At 43.0% G+C, this 22,919-nt stretch overlaps 1 protein-coding gene across 5 annotated transcripts in view; it reads right to left on the bottom strand.

The window, feature by feature from the left end:
- Positions 1-22,919, bottom strand: part of LOC106565254 (histone-lysine N-methyltransferase SETD5) — a 51,462-nt gene that overhangs the window by 23,792 nt on the left and 4,751 nt on the right. For all 5 annotated transcript variants that reach the window (XM_014132154.3, XM_014132155.3, XM_014132156.3 and 2 more), the window contains exon 2: positions 5,106-5,372. In XM_014132154.3, coding sequence (XP_013987629.1) covers positions 5,106-5,176 — 71 coding nt within the window. In that variant the 5' untranslated portion in view covers positions 5,177-5,372. The remainder of the gene's footprint in view (positions 1-5,105; positions 5,373-22,919) is intronic.

Genomic DNA, 22,919 nt, shown 5'->3' with positions numbered 1-22,919 from the left:
GGGGGAAAACTCATTCCTGATTGGCTGGGCCTGGCTCTCCCGTGGGTGGGCCTAAGCCCTCCCAGGTCCACCCATGGCTGCGCCCCTGCCCAGCCATGTGAAATCATAGATAAGGGCCTAATGAGTTTATTTCAATTGACTGATTTCCTTATATGAACTGTAATTCAATAAAATCGTTGAAATTGTTGCATGTTGCGTTTATATTTTTGTTCAGTTTAAATAGCCAAGAAACACAAGGACAGTCTCACTTCCATAGACTTTCGTTTCAAGTAAATAAGTAACAGAGCAGCTTGCTAGTTAGCTTACATTAGCTCCAGCATGCACAAGCCAAACAAGCTACTGCCACCTTGTGGCCTGGAGTACTTAAATGAAGCAAATCGGAGGCAAAACTGTTCTTTGTGAACAACAAAAAGTTAACTGCCGACATTCTGGGCAGAGGTACTAAGTACCTACCGGCAGTCAAATTTCTCAGTGTGTCTGACCCTTAAAAGAGTGTAAAACAAAAGTTAGAGAAATGCAGGAGTTAAAGATAGAACAAGATCCAGATATAGGGAAAAGTTAGGAGATTTAGAACGAAATGTCGTATCGAGAAAGAGTAAACAAAACTACAGGGAAAGCCATTTGCTAACTACTAAGCAGCTAAGCTTGGTCATATACATAACGCAACAGACTGAAAACAGAAAAACAACAGAAGACAACCTAAACTTGCCAATAAGACATGCCCGTTGTCACTTATCGTCACAAAACGTCTTGGTATAGTTTGTCTTGATGAATACTACCATGTTGGGGGGGGGTTCCTGCATTAACCTGCTTTACTTGTAAACAACTCTAAGGTGATATCTCCTAGACCTGTTGTGTACACTAGATGGCGCCACAGCCCAAAACATCCTCAACAGCCAAGGGAAGTCTGGGTGAACGATGACAATTCAGGAAATGGAATGTCAGCGGCCATGATGCGTGTTATGCAACTCCCCCGTTGCCCTTTAGCAGAGGTCTTGGTGGGGGGGTGAAGAGAACCTTGTCTTTTTACCCAACAACTAACAGTCCTGGTACACGTAACCCTGCCGAACAATATCAAATGTCAAAAGGCTACATGTCAAAACAAGAAAATATTACATCCCGGCTGGTGATTTTTCTAAATGTCGCCCATGTCTGCTTTTCTGTTTCTCATTGTTTTCATGTGAGGTGAAATCCCCCACCCTGCATGCCTTCCCCTGAGTCAGGTTGGGTTTCTTAGAAGGGAGGGTATGGGGGAGGGGAAAGAGCCTGATCCAGCTACATTCCATAGAAGCTCAGTCATCTGGCTCACCTACAGGGTAGTAGGAGCACTGGGTTCAGGTTGTTTTCCCTGTGCAGTCTGGAGCCATTTCCTCATACAGCACTCAGCAGAGCAGCTGGCCCTTGTTCCAATACTTGTCTGATTTAGCCTCAGCCACCCTAAATCCATCCTTGGGGTCATCACTGATCAGTTACAGACTCCGTCCCAAATGGCACCCTATTCATTTTTAGCAAAAGTAGTGCAGTATGTATGGAATAGGGTGTCATTTGGGTTGAGTGCAAGGCCTGACAGGGGAAGGAGGGTTCAGATCCTAATGGTCCCTCACGCTGCCTTCTGCCCCATAGATAGAAAGTAGGGATGCACGATATCTCGGTGAACATATCGGAATCGGACGATATTAGCTGAAAATGCCAACATCGGGATCGGCCCGATGTCTCGTTTAAACGCCGGTGTGCAAAACCGATCTCAAAGCTGACGTGCATACCTACATAACGTAGGTACAAGACGTAATGACTATGTAAAATTTTGCGCTACACGTGCAACACAGCATTCCTAATCTATACCACGATGTCTGCTGTGTGGATCGAGCAATCAACAAATCGAGCAGTCATTTGAAAGAGTAAAAAAAAAGTCAGCAAGACAACTCAAAAGGCGAAAACTATTAACGCCAAGATAAATGGCATTCATTGCCCTTGAAAATGAACCGTTCCGGTGATGAGCACCGGTAAACATGTTGCCCTAACGGAGTTACACAGTAATAGCTTCACTGCTATTGGCTTCAAAACATTCTATGGAACGCCGTTTGTGTCTTTGCGTGTCATAAGATACCAAGCTTTTAAATTTGACACGTCCAATATCAGTTCTATTATAGAATGTTGTGTGTTCTGAATTTGCATGTGCAAGCCACGCGCCACCACTACTATCAGTAGCACTGTCAAAGCTGTACCAAAAAAGTCTGCAAACAAGCAAACACCGGCCACGAACGACGCATTTACAATACCACGTTGGTAATGAAGCATTATTTGTTTGACCGCAACTTCTGGGGTAGCTAGCTTTAGCTTGATACCTAGCTAGCAGCAATACAGCCAGCCTGAAAACAATGACCAGTAGAAACTGCAGTCATTTTCATTATTCTTAGCAATGATTTAGGAATCCTTGTGAGTAAGTATCACGTAGGTAACGTTGTTCACCTATTGAAATTGAACTTCAAATAAATAGCTAGCCAGCTACTTATCCGTGTTGCTCAAAGCTAACGTTATAAGCAGGCTAGTGAGGCTCGACCGGACCGGGTTGTGTTGTGAAGCTAGCCACAATAAGGATTAGGCTCAACAGTGGAATTTAGCGGTTTGCCTTCAAAATAAAAGTCCCTATTTGAAAGTGCCGCAGAAGGTTACAATTGGTGGAATCATGCCATATTTAGACTAAATAATGTTAAAACAAGGTTGGAATGTGAAGCAATGAAATGGGGTCAGTCTACTCGGTGACACCCACAGAACACAACTGTGAAGAGTTTACGCAAATATTAGCATTGTAGCTCTTATGGCGGGACTCACCTCCCCAGTCAGCCTATTGTGTGTATTGACATTCATATTGCACTGTACAGCCGTACCTAAGGATTGGGGATCAATGAAATGGGTTCCCAGTCTACTCAATACCCAAGATATTTTTTCCCCAACATCATCCTCAGAGAGACTCCAAAACATCCATGCAGTATTGGTTTTCTTCGGGAATACTGTTCAATACACATAGGTTGATAACACATGTGGCTCAATTCACAGTTGTTTCAGAGTCCCGCAATAAGAGCTACAACGTTAATGTTCTCTGGGTGTCACTGAGTTGACTGATACTCCATGTCATTGATCCACAATCCATAGGTAAGGCTGTACAGTGAAATAAGTATGCCCTAAACGCAATTCTAAAGTATAATACATCCAGTGTGATTTCAGATTTGACAAATTAACAAATTGTCTTTTGTTGATTTTATATTAATATTCCAAACTCATTTAGCATGATCTATTCAATTATGGCATAATTGTACTATTTGTATTCATTTGCGTCACTGTCAATGACATACTTATTTTGAAGGCTACCCGCAAAGTCCACTATTGTGGCTAATTCTTATTGTGGCTAGCTTCACATAGATGGGTCTGACCACATTTTAGACGACACCTAGCTATATAGTTAGCTAGCTACTGAAACGGATGTCGTTTTGCTATGTTTTTGGGGATGAACATTGCTTGCATTTTTTTGACCAGCACTGTAGGTGCGCGAGACAACTATACCAGCATCATAGCATACGTATCGATGAAACGTAACACAGGAAATACGAGTGATAGTGTAATAATAACTACGTTAAAAAAATTAATGCGTTAAATTATTATGTGACGTGCAGTCATTTTCAGGTCCAGATTGGTCAACAAGCTTATTTGACACGTCAAATAGTGTTATTTGACACAAAGACCCAAACGGTGTTCCATAGTATGAGATATCCTGGTTGACAATGAAACTGAACAAATTAACAACGAAACAGCACAGCAAGTTAAAGGAATAGGTTTTGATTACGTTTTACTGGTAATGGGGACATATGTAAATGCCAACAAAATAACTTTTTGGTCAGTGTGGTGTATGTGTGTGTAACCTTTATTTAACTAGGCAAGTCAGTTAAGAACAAATTCTTATTTACAATGATGGCCTACCCCAGCCAAACCCGGGCCAATCGTGCGCCGCCCTATGGGACTTCCAATCACTGCCGGATGTGACACAGCCTGGATTCGAACCATGGACTGTAGTGACGCCTGCATCACTAATAGAAAGGCATCCGGTAGTACTCCTGTATTCTGTCTAGGCTTGGGCGGTATATGGAAATAACCACGGGATAGGTTTTCAATACCATTAAAACAATTTAAACATTTTTTTTTTAATAAATGTGAATATTTGTAGCTACTTAAATACCTGCTGTCAACTTGAACAATACGTTAGCAGATAAAGAAGATCATTCTTCATTTCACCTGAAACATTTTTCATTATGAAGTTTACTGGTACTCCCTAGTCACGTGGCATTTGTTTACAAGCACACAACGACGAGAGCACGCGCCAGGTGATCTAGTTACAGTATGGCATTCACAACTAAATGTTTGGAAGCTGGATTTCTTTTAACTATTAAGTTAACGGTCTAAAAATGTGCTGAATGCTCAGCAGTTGTGCATTAGGTTTGCTGATTTATTAACTTGTTAGCTTGATTTTGGAAGAAGCGTCGCTTGGTAACAGCAGAGAACCTCCTCCTTATCAAGAGTCTTGCTGTCTAATATTTGTTTTGTGCATGCAGCAAACTTTGTAGCATTCTTGAGTTACTTGTATAACTTTATGAGCTGGGATGTTTGTCCTGCAAATAATTTAGCTCCGACACTATAAAATGTTCACAATGCACTTGTTAGCATTCTCTATGGGATATTACATGTAATTGTTAGTATTGGATTAAAAAGTCTCAGTGGGGTTTGAAAATAGCACCCTGTGTTCAGTGCTGATATTACCGAATATCCTGGTATGGCAAGGTCGGTATGAAAGTATGACAATCAGGATACCGCCCAAGCATAATTCTGTCTGTGGTGGGCCCCAGCTTCCTGGTTTAGCTTGGAAGGCATTCACTGTGACCTACACTTTCTGATTCTGACCACAGTGAAAACAAAGCAATAGCTAGTTTAGAAACGTTTTGAACTACCGCACATGGCTTGTTGGGTTGTGAAAAGAGACGACACACACACACACACACACACACACAAACCCTAGCATCCCTATCCTCAACCCCCTCCTCCCCTGTGGTACTCACTCTGATCCAGCAGCCATATCTGAGTAGGACGTTTCTGGTGTGGTGACTCCCAGCGCGATTACTATGCTCATGACGTCCAGCACAGCGGCGCGCAGGGAGGAGGGGGAAGGGGGGAGGGAGAAGGAGGGGGGAGGGTGGGATGGGACAGGGGGGAGGAGGAGAGAGGGGGGGGGGGGGGAAATCACGGGGTCTGAACTGTAGTGACAGACCAATCCAGGGGTGGGGCGCCGCAGAGCCGCAGCCGACGGCTCACGGACATGGGGAGACCTGGGGAGAGAGCGAGAGGACAGGAGTGAGACAAACACGCACCCCAGCGAGCGCACGCGCACACACACACACAGACGCCCACACGCCTAAATACACACAAGGAAACAAGTGAAGAGTCAACAAATACTTCTGACCATGAACTTGAGTTGGGTATAGCCTAAAATACAGGTAGAACAATAGAAATATAATCTATATATTCTAGATGATATATTTCTATGGGTAGAACACCAATATATGGACAAGCATAAAATTTGGTCTCCCGCTGCTGTTAGTACACAATTGGACCATTTAATTTGGATTCTCAATGAACTATCGTGAGTCATACAATTTTAGAGGTCATTCTAAATGTTGGGGCTTGTAAATCGATACAACAAGCCTAAAAGAAAGGCTACAGAAGTTGTCCCATACACCGGATAGGTGCAGTTAAATGTTTTGCAGGGTCAGCCATAGGATATGGCGCCCCTGGAGCAAATTAGGTTTAAGTGCCTTGCTCAAGGGCAAGTCCACCGATTTCTCACCTTGTCGTCTCCGGTATTCGAACAAGCGACCTTTCAGTTACTGGCCCAGAAGCAATACTCTGTCTTACCTAAAAGCCAAATGCAAAACAGGGGGCAAACTGCTGCAGCCCCATGTTCTGTAAGTGTGTGTGTGAACAATGAACTTGATTGAGTTTCAATACCATGGGTCGGCAGCTAGGTCTAAATCCTAGACAAGTTGGAGAATAGGCCTAATGTTTATAGGGTGTTTCCACACCAGTGTGGACAGGGAATATTTTTGCCATCTCAGATTCTGCTCTGAATTTTCACAAAGAAAATTAATTGGGAGGAAGGATGTTTATCAATATGTTGTGTCAAATGGACAATGCGCCAATCCTCTCCAAACTGGGATGGTATAATTTGATACAGAATAATTTCTTAATTTATAGACTAATCAACACTGATCAGGCCCGGTCCTGGCCGATATGCCGCCCTAGCCGAGACAAAATTCCCACCGTCCTATCCCCGCAAAGTAGAATAGTAGCCTAGGCTACATACAGTGTAGGCCCACAATGCACTTTTATGAATGCCCATGCGGTAGCCTACCGTTTGTAATTTCTTTCAGAAATTTGTGAACGCGTGTATTAGTCATTTACTGTTCTCATTCTCGGAGTGGAAACGTTGTTTGCAGAGTTCACAACCTGCTATACTGGTGAGAAACGAGTTTGGGTTCATTACAAACCATCGTTTATGTGCGCCACGTGAGCATCTGTCTGGTTTCTCGATCCTGTTAATGTTGACGGTGCGTGCGCTTGAGCACGCATAGAAGTACCTTGCCTGCTTCTCGCAAATGTCATATAGGAAAGTGCCCATTTGGGGGATGTCCGTCTTAACTCACCATGTCCACCAATAATAAGACATTTTTTCATTCACCTCAAAGTATATCAAGTAAGTATTTTTTATAAATATATATATATCACACTGCTCAAAAAAATAAAGGGAACACTTAAACAACACATCCTAGGTCTGAATGAAATAAATAATCTTATTAAATACTTTTTTCTTTACATAGTTGAATGTGCTGACAACAAAATCACACAAAAATAATCAATGGAAATCCAATTTAACAACCCATGGAGGTCTGGATTTGGAGTCACACTCAAAATTAAAGTGGAAAACCACACTACAGGCTGATCCAACTTTGATGTAATGTCATATATATATATATATATCCATTCAAAATGATAATACTTCGTCACAGTATTTGAAAAAGCTTTCCAACACTCCCCCTCGATAATCAGCGTTGCTGATAAATAGGTTACGGGCATATTGAGTGTATTCGTTTCCATTTTAATGATTGTCAATTTCATCTTCACATTATAGCATAGCTGTACCCCTCGTACTTTCCTTGTCAAATCATTATCTTATAGCCTACTTTCGGAAAGCTTAGGTTTTTTAAATACGCTTTAAGGAAAGGAGAAATATTTGCTTGTGTCTGGCGTATGCTCGTAGCTTTGATTGGCGGGTGCTTTTACTGGGGTGTGTGAGTTCACTGATTCTCTATACGTCTACTCAGAACAATTCCTAAAGTAGCCTGTCTGGACTCCATCTCTTTAAATCATGACAGAAGCGTTTGATGCTTATCTCATTACGGTGTCCTCTCTGACGAACATGCCAATGCCATTTGACTCTTAATATAAAAATGCAACAGATCCTCTCCAACCTGGAATTTCTTGATATTTTTAAGTAATAACCTGAATGATAATAACAAAGTGTAATGGCTTTTTTCAAATACGTTTTATTAAGAAGCATATCCAATAAGTGTGCAAAACAAGTGTACAGAATTGTGACCTTCCCTTTTTTGACCTCCCCCTGGCCGGTTATGTCGGTGACTTTGTACATTGGCCTGGCCAATTACCATAAGCTCAAATTCCAAAACAGTCACATCCCTAGCATCACCAACACAGTGAATGGGAAAATGGATTCAAACGTAACTCCCTTTGCAATCTGAAATGAGGGCTATGATTAGTTAATTACATATCAATTTCTTTGTATAAAACGTGTCATATTTTCAAAAGTACCAGAGAGCCCACTCTTAAAACGTGATGTGCGTGTAGAGTATGAAAGGGTAGGAAGCATGATTTCTTACTCAAATGTAACAACTAGGGCTACCCCCCCCCCCCACAAAAAACAATCTTCGTCGAACAAGAGCATTCTTTCAACCAATCGATTGGTCTAAATTTTTAAAACGTGTATTTTTCCATATATAGACACATCCTATGTGTTTTAATCAATTCAACTATATTCACTGAGCTTGTCTGATGCATTAAGCAAACTGTTTGACGAAATAATTACGACACAAATGACTAGAGGGAGGCTGGGCCTGGCTCAGACTTGCTGCGCTGGGCGTGACTGTGACTAGCACCCGTTGTCTCTCGCACTCCTCCCTGCTGCAGCGACCACCACAGAACATCAAAAGTGTGTATCACGCTGTCCGTGTTGCTGAAGCTTTAACATAATTACAGCCATGTCTGACTTAAGTTGTTACCAAAACACCTCATTTGTTTAGGAAAAAACATTTCCCATTCCCTTGCTCTCTTTACGTGCATTCGGAAAGTATTCAGACCACTTGCTTTTTCCCACTGTTACGTTACAGCCTTATTCTAAAGTTGTTGTTTTTGTCCCCTCAATCTACACAATACCCCATAATGACAAAGCAAAAACAAGTTAGAATTTTTTTAGCAAATGCATAATTAAAAATAAAAAGTATTCAGACCCTTTACTCAGTACTTTGTTGAAGCACCTATGGCAGCGATTACAGCCCTGAGTCTTCTTGGGTATGACGCTACAAGCTTGGCACACCTCTATTTGGAGAGGTTCTCCCATTCTTCTCTGCAGATCCTCACAAGCTGTGTCAGGTTGGATGGGGAGCGTCTCTTAAGAGATGTACGAGAGGGTTCAAATCTGGCTTCTGGCTAGGCCACTCAAGGATATTGAGACTTGTCCCGAAGCCCCTCCTGCGTTTCCCTGGCTGTGTGCTTAGGGTCGTTGTCCTGTTGGAAGATGAACTTTTGCCCCAGTCAGATTCTGAGCACTCTGGAGCAGGTTTTCATCAAGGATCTCTGTACTTTTCTCCATTCATCTTTGCCTCAATCCTGACTAGTCTCCCATTCCCTGAAAAACATCCCCACAGCATGCTGCCACCACCATGCTTCACCATAGGGATGGTGCCATGTTTCCTCCAGACGTGAAGCTTAGCATTCAGGCCAAATAGCTCAATCTTGGTTTCATCAGACCAGAGAATCTTGTTTCTCATGGTCTGAGTCTTTTAGGTGCCTTTTGGCAAACTCCAAGAGGCCTGTCATGTGCCTTTTACTGAGGAGTGGCTTCCGTCTGGCCACTCTACCATAAAGGCCTAATAGGTGGAGTGCTGCAGAGATGGTTGTCCTTCTGAAAGGTTCTCCCATCTCCACAGAGGAACTCTGCAGCTCTGTCAGAGTGACCATTGGGTTCTTGGTAACCTCCCTGACCAAGGTCCTTCTCCCCCGATTGCTCAGTTTGGCCGGTCGGCCAGCTCTAGGAAGTCTTGGTGGTTCCAAACTCCTTCCATTTAAGAATGGAGGCCACTGTGTTCTTGGGAACCTTCAAAGCTGCATAAGTTTTTTGGTACCCTTCCCTAGATCTGTGCCTCGACAAACTTGTGTCGAAGCTCTACGGACAATTCCGTCGACATCATGGCTTGGTTTTTGCTGAAATGCACTGTCAGCTGTGGGACCTTATATAGACAGGTGTGCCTTTTCAAATCATGTCCAATCAATTTACCACAGGTGGACTCTAAATAAATTATAGGCATAGCAAAAAGTCTTCACGTTTTTTTGTAAAGCCTTTATTACAGCAAAGACTAAAAAAACAGTCACATTGATTTCTGAACGCAATTTCCGAAATGGAATGGTTCAGGCCTATTTATTGTTAACGATAATTATTCAATGTTTGCTTTGTTATTTTAAAACCAAAATGCTTGATTGCATTTCAATCATGAATGACTCGTATGCTATGAAAGAGCTGAACAAATAAATGATTGATACAGTAGCCTATATAAACAAAAAATATTGAAATAGGCCTAAGTAAGTTACGGTTTTAAGTCTAAACAGGATGCGCTCTTAGGCCTACAGCTCGATGGTGGTTATACAAGGCTGCTATAGGAAGCCTACCAATGATAATGAAATAAATTATTATTATTATATAAAGAAAAAATTAGGGGTTTTATAATTAAGGTCTTAAAAGTCCAGCTTGTGAACTGAGGCTGGCAAGCCTGAGGTGATTTACAATCTGACAAGAAAAGGTCTACGAAAGTGCAAACCCGTGCCATTGGTAGGTTATAATTCAATGAAACTTATATTTTAACCATTTCACATAACAAAATTAAAGAAGTTTAACTCTTCATAGGAAAGACAACATAATGACTTGTCAAGATATAGTAGAGGTAAGGGAGGAATGAGTCCAGCTAGCTCAAATAAACAAGGGAATGAAACGGGTGAATCAATCCCTGAGTCTAGGGGGGTTAGAGGTATACACAGTCTACAAGTCATTAAGAACACCTGCTCTTTACATGACTTACACTGACCAGGTGAATCCAAGTCAAAGCCATGATCCCTTATTAATGTCACTTGTTAAATCCACTTTTAAAAAAATCCCCCCCCAAAAAAATCAGTGTAGATGAAGGGGAGGAGACGGGTTAAAAATTATTTTTATTATTTAAAAAAAAAAAATTTAGACTCGAGAAAATTGAGACATGGATTATGTATGTGGCATTCAGAGGGTGAACGGGCAAGTCCAACAAATGTAAGTGCCTTTGAACAGGGTATGGTAGTAAGTGCCAGGCGCATCGGTTTGTGTCAAGAACCGCAACGCTGCTGGGCTTTTCATGCTCAACAGTTTCCTGTGTGTATAAAGAATGATCCACTACCCAAAGGACATCCAGCCAACTTGACAACTGTGGGCAGCATTGGAGTCAACATGGGCCAGCATCCCTGTGGAATACTTTCGAAACCTTGTAGTCCAAGCACCAATGAATTCAGGCTGTTCTGAGAGCAAAAGCGGGGGTTGCAGCTTAATTAGGAAGGTGTTCATAATGTTTGGTATACTCAGTGTATATACAAGCAGTTTGTGGGACTGGTAACAGATAAAGACTGACTGATGCTGTTGAAATGCAGTTCTTGAGAAGAAACGACCACACTGGATTTGTGTACATCTCGCCAGCCAAGGACGACAAGGCTTGGGTGGCTGCAGGTCAAGTTTTCCATTCCCTGTGTCCTTTTGAGGACAACAAGGGGAGGGGATACCATTTTATAGAGCCTGTGCTGGCAGATAAGGTGTGAGATTAACACAAAGCATGAGCTAATACATTTTTTATACATTTTTATTTTTTTAAACCACTGAATTGAGTATGTTTACTCTGTTACTCAGGTGGACTGCTAATAATATTTTAAGATAAAACATCTGTCATTAATGATCTAGAATGAAATGACTAAAACGTTGTAAATTTGAAGATGGAGTGCAGTGTCATCATTTGCTGTCTTGTCTTTTGGGACCCTGTCACATCCGTAACGCAGAATGTCACATCCATAACAACATTCTCCTTTAGTATTATGAAAGTAAAAATATTTCTATAATAATTGAGATATGCAGCACTAATTCGCAATGACAGATTTTCAAATAAAATAATTGTAAAATATATATTTTTTAGCACATTTGTGCATTTCTGGTTGTTAAGACGGGACCCACGAGTGCCCTTTGATAGCCTATGCAATAACTATTCAAGACACTGGAGATTTCTTGGTTCTTTGAGGTGCACTGCATTTTCAGATTATACAAGTATTATGATTAAGTTTGGTGAAGAAATAATGAAATATACAAAAACTCCTTTTACACAGAGTCACAACCATAAAGAAAGTCATATCCATAACGGTAAAATTTCTCTCTAAAGTATATGACAATTGCTGCATTTTCATTGTGGTTTCATAGTGTCGCCAAGCCTTACTTTCAAAGTGGCTATTCATATTTTACCCTTTGAGATTCGGACATTTGCCGTTGTGTCCCTTCTCGCAAAAATTTCCGTCACATCCATAACGAAAGCTTTGCTATTCCGTTACACAATTGTAAGTAATACCACTTTGAAGTAATTGTGTATACACTTCCCCTATAGGGTTCTGCAAATCTACACATTCTCATTAATGCCTGATAAGTCAATTCTGTGAAACATTTTGCTTCTCATTTTGTGTGCAAATGTCACCTACATCACACTGGAATTGCTCTTCACAGGGTCTTGCAGGCGGAATGTGTAGGTACAAAAGTAAAAAGCATATCAAACATCCTTCTTCCCAATGAAGTTTCTATGTGAGAAATGTCAGAACAATCTCAGATTAGTTGACATTGCTATTGCCAGAACAATATCAGATATTTCAACAGCTTCGTAGCAAAAGAGTGTTCCATACTCAAATCGGGAAGTGGCCATTACAAGTACCTTTCTATGGCATTTGTTGCCACCGCCCCAAACGCAGACAAACAGTTACATACACATACACATCCACGTGTAACTAGTGCATGTACTGCACAAGAGGAAACGTCACAGAGCCACCTATAATACCTCGCATTACACAAACACTATGCTGAGTCATGCTGCCATCTATGACATGGGGTTGTGTGCAGGCCAGGTTGGCGGCCCTGCTCCACCTAGATCGGCGGCCCTGCTCCACCTAGATCAGCCTTGCAATGGCAATGACTGTCAGGGACGGACTTCCCGCGTCCCAAATAGAGTGCACTATTTTTGACCGGAGCCCTACGGGTTACTGTCTGACTGTACGCTCTGGATAAGAGCGTATGTAAAAGTAAAATGTAGTGCACTTAAATAAGGAATAGGGTACTATTCGGGACGCAGGCATTCGCTTCCATACAAAGGCTTCCACTGCCCAAGGCCAGTAGTGCTTTCCAATGTGGAGAAAAACAACCGCCAGATTCCTCAGTCACCACCACCCCGCCCCTACAGCAGGAGCTCTATCTGGGCCTCCCTCTCCCCTCACCAGGAACAGTACCAAGGACAACCAGCGGGGGCAGTGTTTGACCAGACAGACATTACTAGGGGGTGAGTCATCCAGAATTAGGCTGGGCAGCCTGTCATGTGATCCACACTCCACGACTACGCAGACGCTGGAACACTGACCCACACTCCCCCCCTCCCCATCATCTCATCTGCCCAGCCACCTCGCAGGACAGCCAGGAAGCAGAGCAGACTGTGGCTACAGAAAGAAGCAGCAGCCCTGGGAGCGTGTGAACCCAGCAGCAGCAGCAGAGAGAGGATTTGGCTTAGAGCAAGGTCACCTTAAGGCCACCCACACGCACTGACTGACTCTCACACAGACATGAACGCATTCAAAACGTGCACATGTACACACACACAGTCACAAGGGTGTGGCTTTTAAGGCTTCCAATCATTCTTCTGCACTACACAGACCTTGATCCACCCTTGTATAAAGCGCAAGTCACTGTTCAACTGTAGTGGTGGGTCCAGTAATGGGTAGCCTAGTAAAAGTACTGAGATGCGTGGCATTTCTGAACTGGTCCCTTAGCTACGTTTAAAGCTAGCTTGCATGCGTTCCCAGTGCCTAGTTACCAGCATCTAGCCACAACAATGGGTTAGCTAACGGCCTAGCTGCCTCCACTAACGTCAAGGGCGGCTAACTCTGCTGTCCAAAGTTTCTTTCTAGCTGGACAGCGATAACTGTCTCTTGATTAGAGAGGAAATTGCTGATGGCAATCCATAGACGACTGTGGAATGGTTTGGTCCTAGAAATGTTATTTATTTATTTATTTATTTATTTATATATATATATATATATATATATATATACTCTGTTACAAACCGATTCAAGCCTCGTGTTAGGTTTGATATGAAGGAATAATATACAAAGCGTTTAAGGTACAGATCAACAGGCCAATTTTACACTTCCGAGTTGAATTGCCCTTTAAATCTGAGGGACCATTTAGTAACTTTTCTTTTAGATAAAATGCTCATCTATAACAAGTAGACTATATAGTCAGAAAAGTCCAGCCGTATATACAGTACCAGTCAAAAGTCGGCAAAACGACTCATTCAAGTCTTTGAATGAGTCTATTTTTACTATTTTCATCATTGAAGAATAATAGTGAAGACATCAAAACTATGAAATATGTAGTAACCTAGAAAGTGTTAATCAGAAAATATTTTATATTTGAGATTCTTCAAAGTAGCCACCCTTTGCCTTGATGACAGCTTTGCACACTCTTGGCATTCTCTCGACCAGCTTCATGAGGTAGTCACCTGGAATAAAATTTCAACAGGTGTGCCTTGTTAAAATAGTTACTTTGTGGAATTTCTTTCCTTAATGCGTTTGAGCAACTCATTTGTGTTGTGACAAGGTAGGGGTGGTATACAGAAGATGCCCTATTTGGTAAAAGACCAAGTCTATATGGCAAGAACAGCTCAAATATGCAAAGAGAAACGACAGTCCATCATTACTTTAAGACATGAAGGTCAGTCAATACAGAAAAATGTAAAGAAATTGAACGTTTCTTCAAGCGAGGTCGCAAAAACCATCAAGCGCTATGAAACTGGCTCTCATGAGGACCGCCACAGGAAAGGAAGACCCAGAGTAACCTCTGCTGCAGAGGATATGTTCATTATACCAGGCTCAGACATTGCAGCCCAAATAAATGCTACATCGAGTTCAAGTAACAGACATCTCAAGATCAACTATTCAGAGGAGATCTCGTGACTCAGGCCTTCAAATGGTGAAATTGCTGCAAAGAAACCACTAGTAAAGGACACCAATAAGAAGAGACTTGCTTGGGCCAAGAAACACGAGCAATGGACATTAGACTAGTGGAAATCTGTCCTTTGGTCTGATGAGTGCAAATGAGAGATTTTTGGTTCCAACTGCCGTGTCTTTGTATAACACAGAGTAGGTGAACACATGAACTCCGCAGGTGTGGTTCCCACCGTGAAGCATGGAGGTGGTGTGATGGTGTGGGTGTGCTTTTCTGGTGACACAGTCTGATTTATTTAGAATTCAAGGCACACTTAACCAGCATGGCTAACACAGTAGCGATATCCCATCTGTTTGCTCTTAGTGGGACTATCATTTGTTTTTCAACAGGACAATGACCCAAAACACACCTCCAGGCTGTGTAAGGGCTATTTGACCAAGAAGGAGAGTGATGGAGTGCTGCATCAGATGACCTGGTCTCCACAATCACCCGACCTCAACCCAGTTGAGATGGTTTGGGATAAGTTGGACCGCAGAGTGAAGGAAAAGCAGCCAACAGGTCCTCAGCATATGTGGGAACTCCAAATAAAAAAGCATTCCAGGTTTAGCTGGTTGAGAGAATGCCAAGAGTGTGCAAAGCTGTCATCAAGGCAATGGGTGGCTACTTTGAAGAAATTCAAATATTTTTGATTTGTTTAAGCCTTTTTTGGTTACTACATGGTTCCATGTGTTATTTAATAGTTGATGTCTTCACTATTATACTACAATGTATAAAATGGCAAAAAAAAATAAAAAAATAACACACTTGAATGAGTAGGTGTCCAAACGTTTGATCGGTACTGTATATATTTTATACATTGGTTATCACGAAATTGGGGAATTACCAATTGCAATCTTGTCTCGTCGCTGCAACTCCCCAACGGGCTCGGGAGAGGCGAAGGTAGAGTCATGCGTCCTCTGAAACATGAACCGCCAAACCGCGCTTCTTAACACCCGCCCGGTTAACCTGGAAGCCAGCCACACCAATTTGTTGGAGGAAACACCAACCGATAACCTAAGTCAGCCTGCAGGCGCCTGGCCAGCCACAAGGAGTCGCTAGAGCACAATGAGCCAAGTAAAGCTCCCCCGGACAAACCCTCCACTAACCCGGATGACGCTGGGCCAGCGTTGTAACTTGCGACAGTCTTTTGTGTGTATTTGTATTTCTGTAAAAAGTACACATCATTATTTCCCTGTTTAGCCTTCTTGCCAGGTCATCTTCGTAAAACAGGTTTCTAACCTCAAATAGTTCTTACCTGGTAAAATAAAATCTACGGCCACCGTGCCATAGAGAGAAGCGCTTATTAAAAACGAGAGAGCTATACTATTTTTTTGGACAGAAATAGCCTTTTCCCTGCGAGGCCTCAAAGGGAGTCCACGATTTGGCCTTGTTCCAAAACAACCAGACGGTGAACCGAGAGGTAAATTCCAAAAGGGGAAAGAAAAGGCCTCTTTACCTCTCCCTCTTTCCCTTGTTCGCTCCCCCTAGCCTTGAATTCCAGGCTCAAATTACCAATGGCCTCAGTCTTTTCACTTCACTAGAAGAGGCCATTTTGGAGAGGAGTCTGTGAGGGGGACACAAAATTAACAGCAGAGAGAATACCTTCTCCCTCCCTATCCTGCTTCCGCTCTTCCCTGCCTGTCCCTCACTGACTGCCTCTCTTTTATTTCACTCTCCAGACAGTTAAGCTATGCCACACACACACACTTGTATCGTGTGTCCCTGGAGGGATAGTGTATGTATGGCATCACAAGAAGGGAGAGAGAAACCAGGATGTGTACACAGACACACAACAACTACACACCTAGCTACAGTGTAGCAGGGCGGAGTAAAGGCATCAGCACGCCTCATTTCAGCTGGCGGCCAGCTGAAGTCGGCCAGGCAAACCAAACGAGTGTGCTTGCATACTCCTTTTAAAGACCTTCGCTTGAAAAACGGGAAAAGAGGCAATCGTACGGTTTGTCCATTTTGAGACGCAGTAGCCAGTATACGCAAAAATAAGCTAACTCAAGAAATCTGCCATAAATTTTTACATTTTTGCCGAGGAGATCTTAGTCGTGCAATTTTACATCTAAGATGTTTGGTGCAGTATTCTCAATTAAAAAATGAAAATGAGTCATCTCGTTGAATGACAAAGACTTAGTTGACCAATAACGGACGGAAGGGTGTAGACTTCAGCTTCCAAACTTTGGCTGGCCCCGGGGGGAAAAAATGTATACCCAAACATTTTCTTACTTACTGTGGCGTTCATTGAAAGCATTTGCATTGGACAAATTATGCTCGGCCTATGTCTGTCACACAGAAATAATTTGTTACTAGCACGGAGTAGTAGGCGTACACAGACACACCCCGTCAAGTCATTCCCATGTTTGGCCGCCAAAGATTAGCCTACACCAACGCTCTGTCACCCCCGAAAACACACAGCATTGGCTGTGCATATTCTGCAATACCACACTCACATTACCGTACAGACTAGGGATGCACGATATAAATCGGTGAACATATCGGGGAAAGGCCAATATTAACTAAAAATGCCAACATCGGCCCGATGTCTAGTTTAAAAGCCAATGTGCAAAACCGATGTCAAAGCTGACGTGCATACCTATAATAACTTAGGTAGATGATGTAATGGCTGCACGAAAAATACAGCGCTACACAGAACAAAAATCAGAAATATACTAAGCACACAGTTTCAACAAGTAAACAAGTTCAAGTCGAGCAGTCATTTGAAATGGTAAGAAAATTTCAGCGAGACAACAATTGCGAAATCCATTAACATTAGATAATGGAATTCCTTGCCCTTGACAATCAACCTTTCTCTGTTGTGGATGATGCTGGCTTTCGCCGACTGGTCGAGCACCTCGAGCCTTGGTACACATTACCAAGTAGGTGCTATTTTTAAGATGTTGCCCTACCGGAGTTAGACAGTATTGTTGAAACGCACATCTATGAGTGTCACTGCTATTAACTTCACGACTGACATTTGGACCAGCGATATCAGCCCCATGAGCATGCGGAGTCTGACAGCACAGTGGGTTGACGAGGATGTCGTACTGAGGAAAGCCGTATTGCATGCTCATAAATGTGCTGGTTCTCATACCGCTGCTGCCATTTCAATGGCATTTGAGAACATGTTTGTAACATGAACACACTCCTAGCTCCATTTGAACAACTGACTCGCGAAATAAGCTCAAGTGCGTCTGCAGCAGACTTGATACACTCTGTCATGGCACTGAAATGCCTGCTCAACAAAACCCCACGATGTGTGTCGGCAGTTAAAACTTGCAAAAGTACTCTACAAGAGGCTGTGAACAAGCAATTTGGTGGCATTCTCTCTGAGCCTCTACTGTGTCGCCACCATGCTCAATGCTAGGTAGAAGGACTGCTACTTCGATGCAGACAAGAAACAGGGTTTATGTGAAATGTTAGAGAGCTGGACAAGATGGAAACGGACACAGTGACAGTGCACACCAAGGAAGGGAGGCCACGGACAGACTTCACTGATTGACATGTATGATGAAATCCTGGTGGAGACTGAATAAATTAACAACAAAAGAGCACAGCAAGTAAGTGAAATAAATGGGTTTTGATTATGTTTTACTGGTAATGGGGACACACGTAAATGCCAACAAAATAATGTGTGTGCTAACTATGTAACTGTACTGGAATGCTTAAAAAAAGGCAGCTACATTTTTAAATATCAGTTATCGTACCCTTTTTTTGGCAAGGAAAATATTGGATATCGCTATCGGCCAATAATGTCATATCGGTGCATCACTAGTACAGACCTGACGGAATGAAACTTCATGGGCTAGGTGGATTCAAAAACATGCTAGTTTACATGCAAAAACGCCAAAAGGGATACAGTACCTTGGTAATGTGAATGCCGCATAATTATTCTGTTAGCAAAAATGTTGTGAGTGCCCACCAGAAGCTTTTCGCGTAATAGAAGACCACAGCCTAGCACAACGCAGGCCACATTAACCCCCGCAGAACGTTTGAGAAATACACTTGAAGTGTACAAAGTGGTTCAGAAAAGCTAGTCTCACGTTTCGATGCTTCAATGACGTGTTGCTTCAGCACGGGGGTAGGCTATAGCCTAGCGTGTTTCACTGGGGGTTATTTTTAATTGTGGCTGATTGGTATCAGGAAAAAAGGACAAGCGATGCTTGAGGTCTAGATTGAGGGTATGGGCTCAAAGACAAAGGAGCTTACTGATGCACATTGTACTGGCTGAATTGACAGAACATGTGTGGTGGGTGATGAGAAGTAGGAAGGAACATTGATCAAAAGGTGAATAGCTATCTTCTGGGGAACAAGTAAGAAATCAAGGCCTCAGTGAGAAATATTTCCAAACTCACACCTCTTTCGTATCCTCTTGTGCACACACATTCACACACTGACGTCATAGACTGGTTCTATAAATCAGGTGTTGTACACGGACTGGGGTGAGTGGTTCACATTTGAGCTGCGGGGGGGGGGAAAGTCAAATAACAGGATAGGCTACATTTGTTCACATATTTTTCTGTTTTGGAAAAATTGAAAATAAAAGAGAGGCTAAGGTTCTTGAAGTAGGTAGAAGGGTAAAGGTCCTCACTGAAATCCGACAATATTTGGCAGAATTCGATCGTCATTTATGCAAACCTTTGAAATGAAAATAACACAGTGAGAGAGAGAGGGCAGGGGAATAAGGGCAGGAGCGAAAGTGCAGTTTGCATTATATCGGCTCTTCCATCTCTCTTACCCTCTTTGAATCTAATATCCACCACCCGCTGCTCCCTCAAAAAAACGCAATTACGTGACAACAACCGTCTGCTCTACGCACAACACAATTATTCCCCACGTCGACAGTATCCTGGTCTCACAAGAAAAAACGTCTGCATCAGATAGGACACCAGCTGGCCTCCTGCTAAAAGCAACCCCTGAAAGTAAACATGGGATACTACTGAGAGACAAGCTATCATGATAATAATCCCGCGAACTGGTATGAGTCCCAACTTTAGTATCCTTTTTAGTTAATGATACATTTCAACATCCGATATCAACATATTGTCACATCGTAGAGCCAGCAAAAACTACAAAAGAAAAGTAGAATGACTAAACCGCGACTTCCAGTCGAATTTAGGTCAGCCGGTCGTGTCGTCAGATCATTATGCCGCCATCATGATCTGACCGTTCTCATGCCGTGCGGTCAGGCGGCGAGGAACACATTGCAGCCTTCCATTAACACAACAATGTCCAGCTGTCTGAATGGACCGGGACCAGACTGGGGATGAGAAGGACACAGTGGAGAACAAAGGGGGAGAGAGTGCCATAGGAGGAGGAGGGGGGGGGGGGGAGGAGAGCAGGCTCGACAGAAGGGCCAGTACACAAAATCAATCATCTGTTTCGGGAGCAAACAAACCAAGCCACTGTCCACTGGGGCAACAGAGGAAAGGGAGGACGGGAAGGGGTGTCTATTTGGGTACACAATATCCTAGCCTGCCCTATCACATTCTATTAGTCAGACTGAGACATCAGAGCTGCTCATTGAATAAATAAAAGTCTGCTTCTCGACGTTCTGAGGTCTAAGCTAACAAATCGGTTTTGCTTAGCTGTGAATAGAGCCGTACAATGCAAGTCCAGTCAACATTCATCACGGGACGGTTACTTTCTTACATTTGTTGGAACAAAAATGTACGCGTTAGCTACATTTGTTTGAACTCGTTGGCTTCCTGGGTGTAATTTTCCCCTGAGAGAGCGTGTGTGTGTGTGTGTGTGTGTGTGTGTGTGTCACTCACACGGGGGTCAGCCCTTGCGCCACCTCGCACTGACGTTCATCACAACACACATACGTATGCTAACGCTAGGCTAGAGGCAGCATCACAGAGAGGCCATTTTACATGCCTGGGAGCTCCTGTGTTTAGCCCATGTGTCTGCTTCCCACAAAGTATATTCTGTTTGGGGCCTAGGAAATGCAATAATACAATGATTTAAACAGGAACCAAAAATGACAACATACAGTATTTAATAAAGTAAGCATGGCTGAGTGAAAACAAAATCAGACCATTGCATGATTGTGGTCAGGACGGAGTGCACACATCTACTGCTGCCAAACTTTCAATTCAACTGTAACCCATTTTGGGAGGGGGGAGGGAGACATGTAGCAACTCTGGAAAAGGGCAATGAAAAAAGGCAGCCTTCACGAGGCTGCAGTGGGTAGGGAGGTGTTGAGCGGCCCGACTACCATTTCTTTCATCTTCCTCATTTGCTCTCTGCGGTGCAACAACACCCTTTGTGTAAACATACAAGTCAGAAATATGGTTTTGCAATGGTGTCACCTGACCAAGGCAAATGTGTCACTCGGACCTCGAGCTTGTTTTATTGTCCCTGCCACATAAGAGGGGAACATGGCCAAGCTCCTCTTCTCTGAAGAAGAAAAGCTCGTCTCTGCCATACACAACAGGTCTCTTCATTAAATCAGAGCCTTTTGTGAAAAAATGTATGAATAAATAAAAACAAGGAAGGGAGAAACTGCCTGTGTGGGAGAGCAAGACGGAAAGAGAAAGAACGAAAGAGAAAGAACAGAGGGCGAAGGACAGAGCATGAGGGCGGAAAACCAAAGAGAAGAGAGAGAACATGAGAGAAGGGGAGGGAGGGCGTGAGGAGACAGCAAGAAAGAACGAGAGAGGAGAGAGTGTGAGATGATTACGTAGCTCACTCGCCTGCTTCTCCTGGCCTTGTTTTTCCCCCAGCTCTTCCTCCTCCCCCTCCATTATTTTCCCAAGAAGCTTTGCTCCTCACCACACAACAGAATTACCCAGCAGAGCCCTCTGCAACACTGCTCTCCCAGTGCCATGGCTGGGTTGAGGACACGGCGAGCCCCATTGGAGCAACTCCAGAGCGCCTGGGCCAATCAGAGGGCACCAGAGAGCCAGGCGTCACAGCGACTTTTTTTTAACCCCATTGTGCAAGACGAGCCAGCAATACAACACAGAGCAGCTGCCGAAGAGCAGAGAGGGAGAGAAAGAGCGAGAGAAACAGAGAGAGCGAGCGAGAGAAGGAACAAGAGACATAGCAAGAGGGAGGGAAAGAGTCACATACACACCCTTAAACAAACACATATTCAAATGCAGGCAACCTTCACTGGCACGGACATGAGACAATGTTGCAAAAGTAATCAATATCCAGCATGTACAGTACTACCCACATTCTTGCTATCATCCAGTCAGTAAAAAGGTAGACTCAGTCAGGAAAAGCAGCCATAGCTGAGAGCAATCTCCTAATAAAAGAAGCAGAGATAATGGATTCACTGAAAGCCAGTGTTTCCGCTGCAGTCATTTAGCTGTGGCGCTGCACCAAAATCATTGCCACCATGTCCCAAAAATGTGGAATATTAAGAGAGAAAAAGTACTCAGAACAAATAGGAGAAAAAAATAAAAAATAAAATGACAACCCCATAGTAGAATATTTTATCTATATAGACGGCTTGTGGTGTGTTCTATGTGAGAGAAATTGAGGCGTATTCAAGTTACGACTGCCATCTAATATAGACGGCAAAAACAGGCTACATTTATTTAGTAGGCAACTCAAACTTTTAGTAGTCACATCGGTTTACACTTTATATGGCCTGCGTATGGTCTAATGAACGAAAGCCTGAATTCATGTGATCACTGAATAAGCTTAAACAAAATAGGCCTACCTGCTTGCACTTTGTGCAGGCGGTGTATCCATCCACCGCACTGTTGTCCTTCCAAACAGGGGATTTCACTCATGCAGCACCTGTTTCCACAATGGTGTTGTAGCCTAAACCCTCATCATAACCTTGCTTTTTATTTCTCTGGTTAGGCCTACGTTAGCCTAGCTCACGCGAAAATGGCTATCCAAAGAAAGTAAACTTGGCAATATGTCGTAATTTCACGTGGGGGAGAGTGAACAACTCTGCGGTGGACAAATTAGAACGTTTTAGCCCCACACAAATAATGGCCAGTCCAATATGTTAATAATTTTAAAATGAGCTTCAGTCATTTATAAAAATGATCCGGGTGGGGGGGGGGGGGGGGGGGAGACACCCCCTTTGAAAGCCATCGCAAATCACTACCAAACAAGGAGGTAGCTAAAGTGAAACCACAGTCTCTCAGACACAAGCAAGCTTCTCTTATTAATTCTCTGAGCCATGAATTCAATCCGTCCAACTGGCCATATAATGATACATTCAAAACAGTGACTGTGCTCTGCATAAGCAGAAACT

The sequence above is a fragment of the Salmo salar genome, chromosome 12 (assembly GCF_965601325.2).
Source record: "Salmo salar chromosome 12, fSalSal1, whole genome shotgun sequence".
In the NCBI taxonomy this organism is placed as follows: Eukaryota; Metazoa; Chordata; class Actinopteri; order Salmoniformes; family Salmonidae; genus Salmo; species Salmo salar.
The sequence above is the reverse complement of the archived record's forward strand: the minus strand, read 5'-3'. Positions and strand labels throughout refer to the sequence as shown.